This window comes from Hippopotamus amphibius, chromosome 7, assembly GCF_030028045.1.
Source record: "Hippopotamus amphibius kiboko isolate mHipAmp2 chromosome 7, mHipAmp2.hap2, whole genome shotgun sequence".
In the NCBI taxonomy this organism is placed as follows: domain Eukaryota; kingdom Metazoa; phylum Chordata; class Mammalia; order Artiodactyla; family Hippopotamidae; genus Hippopotamus; species Hippopotamus amphibius.
Genome location: NC_080192.1, coordinates 76,410,456 through 76,424,957, shown reverse-complemented (window position 1 = coordinate 76,424,957; position 14,502 = coordinate 76,410,456). Strand labels below are relative to the sequence as shown.

Below are 14,502 nucleotides of genomic sequence, written 5' to 3'. Positions count from 1 at the left end.
AGCTGGCGGAGCACGGCGCTGCTGGCTGGTGATTCAGTGCCTCCCAGGACAGCCCCTCTAAAGAACAGTCCCAACAAATGACAAAGATGAGTCTCTGACACTTCACTCCCTCCAGGGACAGACCCTGCTCTCAGAGCCCGCCCTGTGGAACCAACATCGTGATACGACGTCAGGGCGGCATCTCCCAAATCCTCACCGAGCTGCCCAGCACCTTGGCTCCCTCATCTCCAGGAAGACACAGCCCTGGAAGGGCTGACGGCCAGCGGAGGCTGAGGAGGCAGGGGCCAGAGTGGGCCGGATGCCGGTGGGGGAATGAGGCCTGGCACGTTCAAGGCCAGCGCAGCAGCAGGGTGACGGGCAAGGGCTGCAGACTCACCCACTCCTCCTCGTGCCAGTCCACCTGCAGAGAAGACCGGCTGTTCCTGCCTGACCACCTGGCCATGAGGGTGTCCTGGTCGTTCCTCAGCACCACCTGCTCCTCCTCGGTCGAGGTGGGCGAGGCCTTGGAGGCGATGTAGTCGGGCCGGGCCGCGTTCAGCCCATGGATGGAGGTGGCCAGCAGCTTGCAGTCGCACACAGTGACCAGCTGCCGGGTCTGCAGGGACACATGCACACCAGGCCACTGAGCATCCTGAGCACGCAGGCCCAGCCCGCGCCCCTCTGCCCTCCTTCACAGTGCCAACAACCCAAGAGCTGCAGCCCTCGGGACCTCTGAGGTTAAAGGCTGAATCTTGGCAAGAATTTCCCACAGAAGACTGGAGACCACACAGAGGATGAAGGGGAGGCTGAGAAACCTCTGACATTCTTGCACCCGGGCCAGCCTCTGAGCCTGGCATCACTAGAGGAGGGGCGAGGGGTGAGCCCCTCCCAGGCTGTCCCTCCATCCTAGGGCACAGGCCTCGTTTCAGGTTAATCAGTGAAGTCTTATCTTTCGCATCTAATACCTGAAGCCCTGGGCAGAGGGAGTCCTGGCACAGAACCTGTGGTTCTGGGGAATTCTGCACATAACAGGAGCTCTGTGGCTCCTAAACTGACTTCGGACAACGTCACCTTTCTTTTATGAGTGGATCTAATCCCTGGCTCTCAATTTTTTTTACTGGGCAAACACGTGAAGGATGCAAAACATTCAGATCAGGAAAAGCAGCTCATCCCAATGAAGCAGGTGTGAGTGGGGAAGTGTGATCAGAATCTCTGTGTGTGGTTAGGGTGGGATGAATTGGGAGATTGGGATTGCCATGTATACATTACTAACAAGAAACAAAATATCAAATTGTACACTTTAAATATATGCACTTTACTGTATGTCAATTCTATCTCAATAAAAGTTCTACAAAAAAAAGAATCTGTGTGTTCTCGTGTGCTTGTGCACACGTGTGTGGGGGGGTGGTATGTTGAGAGAGACACTAAGTAACGTGAAAAAGCATCACTCATCAAAAGGATGTGATGGACCTGCTCCCATAGTATGGAAGGATATTCACATATCTTTAATCAGGATCAAATGACAGCTAATTAGAAGCTGGTTTGCAGACTATATAGAAGCCAATAAAATTATACTGTTCTTATGTCTGTATTATAACTCAGTTGCTGTTTTCGAACTCTGAGTACAACAGAAATGTGGACTGCTGAGTAGGCAGTCACTAAGGAAGCAGAGGAACTGTCCCAGATTCAACAAGACCCCCATGCACCTGCTGGAAAGCCAAGTGCATGAAGCCACAGCTGAGGGTCCTGAGCCCTGCATTCTGTCGCTGGTCTGCCCCCACCCAGCTCTGTGACCGTGGGCCAGTCACCAATCCCCACCCCAGGTCTTTGTGGGAACAGGATCTGAAGCCAAGGCCTTCAAGGTCATCCCAATGTCACCATTTGTGCAGACAGCTCTAGGCACACATGAGGTGTCCAGGGTTTTTCAGAAACCCAGGGGACCCCTACCCACCTGCAGCAGGGTAGCCCCTCCTACCTTGTCTGCCAAGATGGCGAGTGTTCTTTCGAGGCCAGTGGCAGACCTGTCTTTGGCCGCCCTCGATAGCCGCTCTGCATAGTAACTCACTTGGGTTTTCAGGGTGTTGATCTGGGCAATGATCTCCTTGGCTCTGACAATGTCCTGTGGTATGTAGATGATGGACTGGCAGCTAGATGACGTACTAAAAAGGATGAGAACAGTTTCTAAGGGGTTCTCTCGAATCAACGAGGATGGTAGCACCTCCCCACCCCAGCCCACAACCAACACAAGGTGAAGGCTGCTGGTACTCAGGGCTGTTTCCCTGGGCTAGTCTAGTTGTTGACCGCAAGAGTAAATCTCAGGACATCATTCTGTCTGTATGGTAGAGGCTTGAAATGTTGAAATACAATTAAGCCTTTTATCTATATTTGTACGTATCTGTATTTTTACTGTGTGTACAGATACTAAATCCAGCAGTTACCTGAACACTCATAATCTTTCACCTAAGAATTTCTTCTGTCAGCTTTTAAGCCGTACCTGAGTGGAGACCTGTTAGCACCAGGCGGGGTCTGCAGTGGGGGCTGGACTTTGCCAAAAGAAGCCTGTCTTTTCGCTTGGCCAGTCAGGACTTCAAACTTTCTGTGCACAGATCCACACCCTCCCTCTTGTGTCTACCCCAGCAGGTCCCCAGAAAACCGGGCTTCTGTCCTCTTTACCTTGCTCTGGGACTCCCCTGCTCAAAAAACAACGTTTCATCAGAGGAAGGGAGGTGAAAAACGTACTGAACCGGGGGCCAGCCCTGGGCACCTCACTGGCTTTGAAAACCGGTCCTTCCCCTATCCCTGCCACCAGGCAGCATGTGCATCTTGGGATCTGATGTCAAAGCTGCAGCCCAGCCACTGCCCGGCACAAACACCAGCCTCTGGGGATCCGACTCCACATCCCTGGCCTTGTGGGACCTTCTAGATGGGGATAGTAAACTGCATTTCTCTTAGCTAAGATCCCAAATCAACCCAATATTATAAACTTATTTCTCAGACCACCCGAGGAAGCCAAGGGAAGCAGGGAGAAGTAGTATAATGTACCCGTCCTTCATGGAATGAGGGGCCCTGACTGCTCCCCTCAAAGCTGCCCTTTGAGTCTGGGGGAGAGGGAGAAGGTGGAGGACCATACCCTCCATCACTGCCCCTGGAGATGAGGGTCACGTGATCAGGGCTGAGCTCTTTTCCTGCTGGGCTCTTTCCAGGGTAATCTGAAGCTGGGTCACCAAGAAACAACCCTGCCCTTTTCCCTAATGGACTATGGGGTAAACATGCAATAACAAAAACCGAAGCACCCCAGAAGAAAACAGCACCCCAAGCCCAGACACCACAATGAAAAACAATGGAGTTGCCAGAAGCCCATGCAGCAGGCTGCGGTCAAGCCTGCACAGCATGAGGTGCACACGCTGCTTTCCAACCTGCAACCACTCTGCCACATGAATAGCTGCCATGTAAGACAACCGAGTCTTCGGGATATCTCAGAATGGGATTTTTAAAATCTGTTCTTCCCAGGTGCCAGTCTTTAGAGAACACACGTTAACGTGTGGGGTATGTAAATGCACGTGTGTATGGATAGATGGGTGTGATCACTTCAGCAAATACAGAGCCACCCACAAGCAGAAGAGAAAGCATTCCCCCCCCACCCCCACCGTGTGTTCTCACAGGTCCTGTTAGTAACCTGGCTTACATACAGGGGAACGTGGTGGGAGTGAGAAAGGATACACTTCAAAGAGAGGCTGTTCACAGATGACCGTGAACACACAAGCACGTGAGACCCACCACAGGCCTAAAATGGGGGCAGCTGCAGAGCCTCAGCCGTGGGGGAAGGTGTCTTCAGCGTGCAGCGCCCGGGCACCTCCAGCAGTGCCCGCCCAGCCATGGCCCCTGAGCCACTCCAGCTCCACGACGGCAGCAGTTCCAAGGGCTGCGGGTGCCTCAGAAGCCGCAGAGCGGAACCCCGCTCTGGGCTGGGGCAAGAGCCCGGGGCAAGTCTGGGGAGGCCTGGAGCGGCATGGGGACCCCCAGGCAGCAGGCACGGTGGTTTCTGGCTGCCATCTCATTCTTTGGTGGAAAAAGTCACTTGGTTGTATTAATTCTTGGTTTGCCCTCTAAGGGTAAAACTGGCCCTAGGAATACTGTTTTACACATCTCCATTAACTATTAAACGTCATAAAAATGTAAGCTGGCTTCATTCCTACAAGAGGTGAAGGGGAAGTGAAAACTGAAAAAGCCCTAGATTCTTGTAAAACAAGCCGGAAAGGGACTCCTAAATGCACCAGTGGGTTGACTTAAAATCCCAGCACCCAGGGACCTCATCCTGGAGAAACAGAACTGGGTCTTTGCTCCGAGTGAGCACAGCAATGAACTGCTGCTAGATTAGGAAGGTCTGAAACAGCAGACAGGAGATGGGCTATTCATTATCACAGAACATTGCAGTTGGAAGGAGAATTCTGTCTACGAGGCTACAACTAGGAGCCCATGGGGGGCACAGAGGAGGGGACAGGCTTTCTCTACATGAGAGCAAGACCCAAACACACACTCTCCACAGACAGAAAACTCACCAACACTCCTCAAAACTGCTAAAGAAAAGAACCAAAACGAAATATTAGCAGCTTGTTAGCAAATGGCAAATGTAAAACAAAAATTAAGAAAACAAGTTCTCTTTTGTCAAAGTTCTTGAGATCACTTGTCGAGGCCCCAGCTACAGAGACGATTCAACTCAGGAGCCCAGCGTGCTCAATGGTCAGAGCAACATCTATGCATGTGTTTGAGCCCCCAGGAGACACACCACGAGGGTGAGTTACACCAGCACCAAAAGGAGAGCTCTCCTGGTGCAAACCATTCCTGAAGGTGGTTTTATGCATCCGGAGGAAATTAAATGAAAACGTATATATTAGAGAAATACCACAGAAGCATTTAGAGAGTAAGAGGTTCTAAGGTTAACATGCAGAATAATTAGGTATCAACACCCTGACCTTCCTGGGACAGGGACAGCCCACTTGACTGGCTTTCTCCTCCAGGGCCCCCAAGCCAGCCTCAAGTCACACGCTCACACCTCCACACAGCCACATGCAATGCAGCGACAGACACACGGCTGGCTGTGCAGAGCGGTGGTGGCACAGGAAGCTCATCTTTGTCCTAATTCCCAGAGGAGCACTGGGTCGGTAAATCCTCGGGTGGCCCTGGTGGCCTGGTTTGTCTGCATAGGGAGGAGCCCTTGGTGGGGATGAATCAGGGTGAAGGAGGTTGCTGGGGGCCTCCCAGAGATGATGCCAAGCTGAGGCTGAAACTCCCCCCTGCCCCCGGCCCTTTCTGCACCCTCCTCTCCCGTCTCCAGGACCCCCAGGCAGGACCTGCGCACAGCTCTGAACCCTGACTTCCCAGGTGCTCTCAGCCTGCCTGCTTACCCTTTAGCCCTCGGACTGCTGCATCTGACCTCTCTCCCCAACCTGTGCAGTCCTGCCCCAGAGCACAGAGCCAGACGCGGGCCTGAGGCTCTGCTGGTGTTAAGCCTCCTCCAACTGCCCCTCGAGTCCTCCTGAAGCTCCTGGGCCTTGGTGTCACTGTCCCCCAAAGCACTCTGTTCTGGCCCCTCAACCCCACATTCTGCACAGGCTGCTCTGCCCCAGCCCCACCTTCTTCTCCCGACCCCGCCTCCCCGTCTCCTCCAGAACCTCACTCCATCAGCGACCTCGGCCATCGCCCCTCGTTAGCCTTCACTGCTCCTACCAGCCTGAGCACAGGCTCCTCTCGTCACCCTCCACAAGCCTGAGGCTGTCATGCTCCTCCTCCACCCTGCAGTCTGCGAAGCCCAAGGCATCAGCTACATGCATCGCATCCACTTCCTACACCTGCGCCCCCTGCCCTAGCTAAATCTGGCAGGTGACGCTCTGGGTTCCAGAAGATCACCAACGCCTCCCAGTGTCTGATGCAATAGTTTAGCGCTCTCTCCCCGTCACCCCTGCTCCACAGCACCCCCTGCACCCTCTGCACACGTGTTTCCAGCAGGCTCCAAATGCAGGTGTTGACTTGTCTGCCCCCGGGCCAGGCCCAGACCTGTCAGCTCTGCATCACCAGCACAGGCGGACCAGCAGGCCAACTCGCCCCTTGGCTCCTGCTCCCGAGCCCCTGCCCACCTAGCAATTTCCTGCTCTAGATGGTCACTCCCTGCAGCTCCTTGAGCCTTTCTGACACTGCAAACGGTGACCGCCACCATCCGCCAGAAGAGAAAACAATCTCTCTTAGGCTTCACGCTTTGCGACATTCAACCAACCGACCAGGGACTCTAAAGGACAGCTGAGCCGGCAGCATCCACAAGGGCCACCTCCTGGGGCACCGCTCTTCGGGGGGATTTCCATCGGCTGTCATTTTGCAGGGACAGGACCACGACATGGGTGCCTCGCCACCCACCCAGCTCAGTCGCGCACACACAGCAGCACAGGGTCCAGAGGGCAGCTCCTCCCACCACGCAAGAGCAGACAGGATGCTGGATGTTCCTGTGGTTCCATTTTGACTTTTTTTTTTTTTTTTTTTTCAACACAGGAAGCATCAGACAGCAGTACAAGGACGACAAACACCCTCCAAGAACTTACTGTTTCTTGGTCTCTTCAAATTTGTGCAGCTTTTTGCGGAGACCTCCTGACTTAAAGCCTTGGCAGTGTGCTGCTGGCGCCCCGATGGTGACAATGTCGTAGTTCTGATCTGAATGACAGAAAGCTCTCCTCCGTTACTCTGGGCTCAGGCCTGTGGACAAGCCAGCTACAGGGATGTGTACACAACTCTGGGATCCCCCGCCGGCCCACTTCCAAGCAGCCTGTGGTTCCCTCAGTCCTACAGCTGGGGCTGCCCGAGGACCTCAGGAGCCCAGCACTGTCAGCTCAGCTAAGAGGGTCCTGTCCATCTCAGGGTGGAGCTTCACAGGCCAGGGGGCAACCACCCAGCAACACTCATCCCTCTGAAGGAGGGATGACCTGTGAGCAATTTTCTGCCACAGAAATGTAAAGGGAAGCTGGAAGGAGGACCAACAAGAGGAGGGGGGTTGAGCCCTTCACAAAGACCTTACAGAGGTCCTTGTGCTGTGCCTCTTAGCCGAGCACCCGGCAGCAGAACCTGCAGGGCAGGCAGAGCAGATGTGGGGCAGCTCAGGGAACAAGCACTTGGGGAGAAAAGAAGTGAAATGTGATTTAGCAAGATGGTTACCTGATCCTCCATCATCTTGAACTCTCATCCTTTGTATGTGTAAGTTTGTGGGAACAAATTCTAACTTTTTATCTGCCTTCAAACTGCTTGCTTTGAACGAGGGACCTAAGGAATGGAATGTGAGAAAATCAAGACGGTCAGCCCGTATCCCCATTCACGAATGGCAGGTAGAGAAGGGATGTTTTGAGGATGCTGCTGCGGGTAGGCAGTTTGTGTCAGCAGTGGCCTCGGAAACTCTGAGCTGCTCACAAGCACATTTCCTTCCCAGACGGTGGGGGGTCTGGGAGCAGCTCCTGGCCAGGACACTGGTTCAGGGTCCGAGGTGGTGGATGGGGCCAGGGGAGCCACCCTCGGAGGCTAAGGGATGATGCCAGGCCTTCCCATTATCAGCTCTCAACTGAGAAGTCTGACACGGGCGGAATTTTGTGCAGCACGATGTCAGCACCACTATAAAAAGCAAGTGGGCCTGTGCCAGGAAGTGCCTGTTCCAACTGGAGAGCCTGCCAGCACCCAAGCTCTAAGAAACTGGGAGCAATACATCTCAGTTCTGAAAAGTGATGAGAAGGTCTGCTCGTCACCCCAGGTCTATCAAGATAAGCAAACGCTACACTGCATTGATTCTGGCTTCTGGAACACACAGTGACATGTTCCCTCGTACACCCTGGGGTGGTTCGGGAGTCTGGACCATGTTTCCTAACAAATGTGCACAATCTTATTTCTATAATTAGAGTACATAACTAATTAAGTAAAGAACTACATGTCTAGAAAAGAGACTATAAGCTACACTGACAATCAGAAGACATAAACATTCCACCTAGTGAAAAAAGACAAACCTATTTTGCCAGTATGCAAAATGCAGACCAGCCACTGTCTGCTTCGCACTTTGCCACAGCAGACTGTTCTCTAGCTACTGACTGGGTGGCCCATGGACCAGCAGCACTGGCATCCTAGGAGCCTGTTATAGATGCAGAATCCCAGATCTGCTATTAACGAGACTCTCGGGGGACTTAGATGCACACTGACATCTCAGAAGCTCTGCTCTAGAGAAATCAAGGTGTGGAGGGTTTCAGACTTTCCCAGGTAACAAGCACAGGCAGGTCCCTAAGTCCCTTCAGGCAAATGGTGCCATTTCTCTTATAAACACCCTTAGAGCCATTCTTCAGATTCAAAATAAACCCAGGGCAGCATCATCTTGTCATCATTCTTCTATTTGGCTTCTTCTCAGCCAAGTTTAGGGACAAGTTCCTATGTTCTGTCCCCACATTAAGGGCTTATGATTTTCCTTAAAACCTGACATTCTATTATAAAGACGGGAAGGAGGGAAGAATCTGAAGATAGAGAGTAAAGTCATAGAAAACCAAAAAATCATTCCATTTTGGATCAAAAGGAAATGAGTTAAGCATAGTCTTCTAAACCTGCCCTGAAAATGCTTTGAAAATCAAGTGGCATCTTTCAAGAAGAAAAGATGTGTCTGTATTTCACTTTCTCTTTTGAGTCTTAAAATGGAGAGTTCCACTCAGACAATTTATACGTCAGTATAAGGACCACTAAATAGACTAGGAAATCTAGAAAACCCTGCCTTGCTTTGTCTCAAGGCAAATGGCCTACATCCTTTTTGCCATCAGAACAAGATGAAGAAATAAAATGAACCAACAGCCTGTGACTTTGTCTCTCCTAAATTTCATCCTACAGCGGTTGTCTTGGCAGATGATACCATGCAAAGAACTTTCAGTGCAATTCACACATTTGTCTTCTTAATTAGGATCTGAAAACTCCATATTTGAGAGAACTCACACCTACATGAGGATCTATTTTTAAAAATCCATTAGAGTGTCTGCCAGTGGCAATATGGGAGCAACCTTGGGTTCCAGATTCCCAGCTGAGAAAATGAGAGCGGGCACCCACCTTTGTACTGATGGAGGTCAGTCAGGTTCTCCTGGTACGTGAGGATGATGGTCTGGTACTGAGTGACGATCTGGCGCCGGAGGCTCTCCCAGCAAGGGGACAGCTCCCCCAGCTCCTCCAGCTCACACACTCTGCAAGCAAGACACACACGTCAGGCCATGGCGCCGGCTCCCTCCCAGCAGAGGCTCAGGAGTCCTGACCAACCAGGAGGACAAACAGACGTGGACATTCACTGACGCCCAGGAAAGGCCCTGTGAGTCTGGAGGGCCGGCAGCGGGGTGGGATGGCAGATGGCTCTAGAAGCGGCCGTAAGAAAGGCAGACCACTGGAAACTGCATGGACGAGCCTTCCATAGAAACCTTAGCCAAATATTCGAGGAAAACTACATGAAGGAGTGAAGAGGGGAGTGGCTCCGCCACAGCACCCGGGTGACCTTGCACGTGTCCAGAGGCCAGAGCGGTGAAAGCTTGAACTGCAGCGTGTCTGAGCCTGACCTCCGGGAGCACAAGAAGACTGGAGCCTGAGGGCAACTGCTACAAGGCCCTCCCACCCCTAATTACTGCCTCCAGGGTTCCAGGAGGTGTGGGGCTTTCTGCCCTCCCCAGAGCAGAGCTGCAGAATATAAAGCTGTCCAGCGAGCCTGCAGCCGGGCCGCTCAGCAACCAGGGGTCCGGTGGTTCCTGCTGCGGCGGCCTGGCCCCTTGTGTTTCACTGTCATCCTTTTTGGGTCAGAATGAGGACCCTGGGAAGCTGGCAACTTTAGCTGTCGTTCCCTGTGCTCTCTGGGTAAGTGATGAACTGTCTAGATCTAAAAGGGCATGGGGGTGGCGGGTTGGGGGGAGAAGAGGGCAGGAAAAAGTAAGAGAATCTGTTATCTCCACACAAATGAAAATTGTTAAGAACCGAAATATAAACTTCTTAGCTCAGCAGGAAATAATAGCTATATAATCAGAATAAGGAACACACAAAATGGATTTAAAACAAAAAAAGGATAACCATTTTAGGAAACTGGGCGGGGGGGGGGGGAGTATAAAAGACCTAAAATCCTCTTCATAAGGAAATCAGTTAATCCCTGAAATTGACTAAGAGAATACTCTATACATATATTTAGAAATACAGTAGAAAACACTAAAATGGCTAAAAGTGGTTGTTTCTTGGGAAGGAGATTAGAAAGTTGAGCATCCGAACTCATGTTTTTTGTTAAAAGCCTTTTTGCACTCGTTGGCTTTTTATACTATGCACATTTTCCTCTGAGGAGGGGGGAAAAAAACTAACTTTATAAAAGTTTTTAGGAATCTACTAAATTGTCTAGAGTTTCATAAAAGAAATAAAAATTAAAAAGCTATGCCATTTTATCATTATTAAATCAGCAAAATTAATGTAAAAGAACCCCCAGTGCAGGCAAGGCTGGGTGGAAGCGACGTCCCTGGGGCCGCTGGCAGAGCGGCCCTGCTGGCCTTGGGTCTGCACCCAGCCCGTCTGCTTCGGCCGCTGCGGGCCCTTCTCTCTGTGTCTCTGCCCGCGTGTCACGTGGCTCCCCCTTGTGCTCCGGCTCACCGTCTCTCAGAGGCCTGTCCGGACCACCCTCCTCCTCCTTGCGGCCTCTTTTAAGTTCCACACACCAGTGACACGTCTCAGCCCCGAGTGGCCCCAGTTCGGTTACTGACTGTCTCCCACGGTCCATCTCATTCATCAAGACCCCCCCCCCCACCAAAGTGAGCAGAGCAATGGTCACGTGGCTGGTGTGAGAAACCACAAAACCCTCCAAACCACTGCAATGAGTGAATGAACTCTTCCAAGTTACAGTGCACCAAACAGTGGGAAATATCCATAACTAAAAATTATTTGGTAGAGGTATATAGAAAAGTAGATGGTAGCTATGTAAATATATACAAATATGGAAAAACTGAAAGGAAATTTTAAAAAATTAACTCTATAAAACATACACATATGGGGGATAAAGCAGCTCATTGCGTGACTTGCCATTTTTCTCTGAGTTCAAATTTTTTTCAAGATAAAAAAATTAAACAAAATAGCTGTATTAAAACAGCAGGATCTAGCCACATGGTTTTCTTTCATGCAGCTGCCATCGCACGTCTCCGATTAACACCACTCAATGGCAAGGAGCCGAGATGCCTCTGCGGCAGACGGGAGACATACTCTGCAGGGCCCCGACCTCCTCAGGCTTCTTCCCGCCTCAGGACCAGGGAAACAGGCCCTGGGCTGAGAGACGCGGAGGACTGTGTTCTGGTGGGTCACCCTTAGCCCTCTGGAGGACCGCAGGAAACCATGACCCAGCCACAACCAAAGGGGGACCAGCTCTTCTAACTTTCTCAAGGCCGGAGGGGAGGGGTGGGGAGCCGGTGCTCAGGGCTGACACAGCTGCGTGCCAGGTGTGACGTCCTCACACAGAAGCCCCGGGACACAGATGAACAAACTGAGCCCAGGTCACAGAGCAGGCGGGCGGTGGAGGTTTGGGGTGCAGACGACAGGGGGCCTCACCTGGCTGCGTCCTCCTCCAGCAGGAGCTTCACAAACTGCCTGGGCACATGCAGGGACAGCACGCTCTCCGCCATCTGCTCCAGGATCCGCAGGTGGTTGCCCTCGGTGGTCGGGAAGCGGTACATGCGGCAGATGGCGCCACCGAACACTGAGGCGGGAGGGGACAGGCCGCGGTGAGCGGCGGCAGGCCACTGTGGGGCCCTCCTCCCCAGCCTCCGTGGTGCCGTCACCCCCGCGTCTTCTTACTGTTCACGTCCAGGGAATCGAGACACTTAAACCCAGACCCACGGAGTGACCCAGCCTGAATGCTCCTGCCCTGCGACATGCAGTCTCATCGTATCAGACTGTGTCACTGGCTCTAAGGTGCCAGGACTGGGGCGGGGTGGCTGCCGGTCACTGAGCCCAGCGCCATGAAAACAGAGTGAATGGAAGGAGCCCCTTCTTCAGAGGGCCACTAGGTCCCGACGGCATGCTGATGTGCAGAGAGGTGACAACTGGCGTGCAGGGCTGTGACAATCAGAGCAGGTGGGGGAAGGGGGCTGTGACAATTAGAGTCTCCAAGTGGACACTCACGAGAGTGGCAAGAGAACCAATGGAGGAAGCTGTTTACCCGATTTCAGTAAAGTGTCTTTTCGCAACGAAGCATATTTGGATCGGATCCCCAAGGCCTCGGTTAAGCTTTCATCAACGGGCAGAACCATCTAAAAACATGCACAGAAAAGCATGAGAAAACTCTGACCCAGACTCCAGAGCACATCATACGTCATAAAAGAACCCTTGAAACTAATATCCACCATCAACTCTACGAGAAATGCACAGCCCCAGCCACAGACAAGTGAACATACTCCCATGACACCGAACAAGCTCCGCCTACAGTTTTTCTAGAAATGTATGTCTTTCAACCAAGTCACCTCCCCTTGTCTGTGAGTGTTTTCATACGCAGGATGAAAGGGCAGCAGTAGATGAGGCCCAAGAGTCTTTCCACAGCTGACGTTTCAGGCTTATTTTGGGTAAGATGAGAGATCTCTGAATTTTACCATGACCACTTACCAGTATTTGGGCTCTTAAATGAGAACTGTTGTTTGAGAGTGTGAGAGTGTCTGTGTGAGCGGCTGTGCAGGGGAGAGGGTGAGAGAGGAAAGAGGGGGAGATGGGATGGGGGGTGGGGGGTCGCAGGTGTGAGATGGGGCCCAGGTGGCTGTGAGGCACAGGAGCGTCTGGGAGAGGAAGACCTTAACCAACCCTCAGGGATAGCCTGGGTCTCACTCCACACCCACAAGCCACCCCTCCCCTCCCGACTGCAGCTCCCACTCTGGAGGGGGGCCAGCATGGCCCAGAGCAGGGGCAGGGGACCCCTTCTCTCTACTTGGAGAAATGCCTGGGGGCACTGGCATGTCCCGCAGGGGCCCTGCCTTCCCCTCCCCTGAGCTCAGAGGCAAAGTCCGTCGGGATGGTCCTCTATCCCTCGCGGAGAAGAGGAAGGTGGCGCGCTCACCCGCCCATTGACGGTATCCAGAGACCGGGTCACGGGGGGCCGCTGGTCTGACTTCTCCTCCATCTGCCAGCCCATCACCGTGATGTTGCCCACGCGGTCACTCTCCGCAGACCTGCAACCAGCAACGCACTTCAGTAAGCGATGCCATGACTACGCTTCATTTTCTGCTTAAATGCAAAGCTCAGCATCCTGGATGGTGGAGGGGTCCTAGGGGCTCCAGCATTGGGCCAGCTGGCCGGTCAGGCAGCAGTTAGCACATGCCCAGGCCCTGGGAGGCGGGCAAGGAGACATGGGGGCACAGAGGAGGGCTGTGTCTGAGAGGGGCCCATGCCCCACAGGGAAGGGTGGGCGTGCCTGGTGAGGCTGGAGGGGAGAAGCCACTGCCTGGTTGGGAGGCAAGGCGCCCATCAGCCCTGGGCTGACGCTGCCCCAGACAGTGCTGTGGACACACCTTGGAAGGAGGCCTGGAGAGCATCTTCTTCTGACAATGGACCCCCTCCTGCTCCTTCCCACGCCACCCTCAAGCGCTGATTAGCCTCAAGGCCTAGGCCTGGACCCCAAGTAAGCGGAGGTCGCCTGGGATTTCCCAAAGCCTCTGAATCCTTCATGATACAGCTGGTGCCACTCTAGCCCTGGTCAGGATGGCTGCCGGCTGCCTGGGCCCATCTGATTCTTCCAGGGAAGCCCCGGTGAATCGCTGATTCACTCGGAGATACCCTGAAGCCTCTGGCTTCTTATCTAAGGAGTGGGGCTTAGCCGGGTTCTGCATTTTCACGGGGTCACGTGCATCCACTGACTGTCTCCTTTGTGACTCACTCTTATGGTTCTCATGCCCAGAAAAGTCCCTCCCCAGGCTCTCTGTGTGACCGTCATCTCTAGCTCCTTTTAAAAGAACGATGTCCATTTCTTACATTTACCTCTAATCCAACTAGAATCAGCACTGGTGTAGGATGTACCTGAGGGTTTTTCTCTCATGGCCCTTCCCCCATGCGACCCACTCGTTCTCCCCAAGAACCTCTCTTATCCTGAGTCAGGCTCTCCACACACACTGGGGTCACCACAGGTGCGTCCTGCCCAATGCCTGCAACACTGTCACCTCTGTGTCCTCAAAATGTTACACTACTAGCGGGGAATTCATCTTCTAAGTCAAAACTGTCTTTGCTATTTTGGACTATTTTCCCAATTTTTACATTACTTTGAAAAAGAAAAAAAAAAAAAAAAAAAAGAACACTATGTCAGGGTGGGAACTGCCCCTAAAACAAATCTGGGAAGGACTGACATCTTGACCCCAACATAGTGGGGGTGGACCCTCCCTCCCCTCATTCCTTCCTTCCACGAATGTTTACTGAGCAGCAGGCACTGTTCTGTATCTTGGGATATAAACTAAACCATCGAACATCCCTGCCCTCCGGGGGATCACATCC

At 52.7% G+C, this 14,502-nt stretch overlaps 1 protein-coding gene across 6 annotated transcripts in view; it reads right to left on the bottom strand.

Annotated features, from left to right (window-relative positions):
- Positions 1-14,502, bottom strand: part of INPP4A (inositol polyphosphate-4-phosphatase type I A) — a 123,626-nt gene that overhangs the window by 29,271 nt on the left and 79,853 nt on the right. For 3 of the 6 annotated variants that reach the window (XM_057740796.1, XM_057740794.1, XM_057740799.1), the window contains 9 exons: positions 13,079-13,190; positions 12,194-12,284; positions 11,584-11,731; positions 9,082-9,212; positions 7,177-7,281; positions 6,570-6,678; positions 4,539-4,556; positions 1,955-2,138; positions 377-595 (listed from right to left, as the gene is read on the bottom strand). In XM_057740796.1, the coding sequence (XP_057596779.1) occupies positions 377-595; positions 1,955-2,138; positions 4,539-4,556; positions 6,570-6,678; positions 7,177-7,281; positions 9,082-9,212; positions 11,584-11,731; positions 12,194-12,284; positions 13,079-13,190 (1,117 nt within the window). The remainder of the gene's footprint in view (positions 1-376; positions 596-1,954; positions 2,139-4,538; positions 4,557-6,569; positions 6,679-7,176; positions 7,282-9,081; positions 9,213-11,583; positions 11,732-12,193; positions 12,285-13,078; positions 13,191-14,502) is intronic. The other 3 variants (XM_057740795.1, XM_057740800.1, XM_057740801.1) reach the window with 1 other exon arrangement.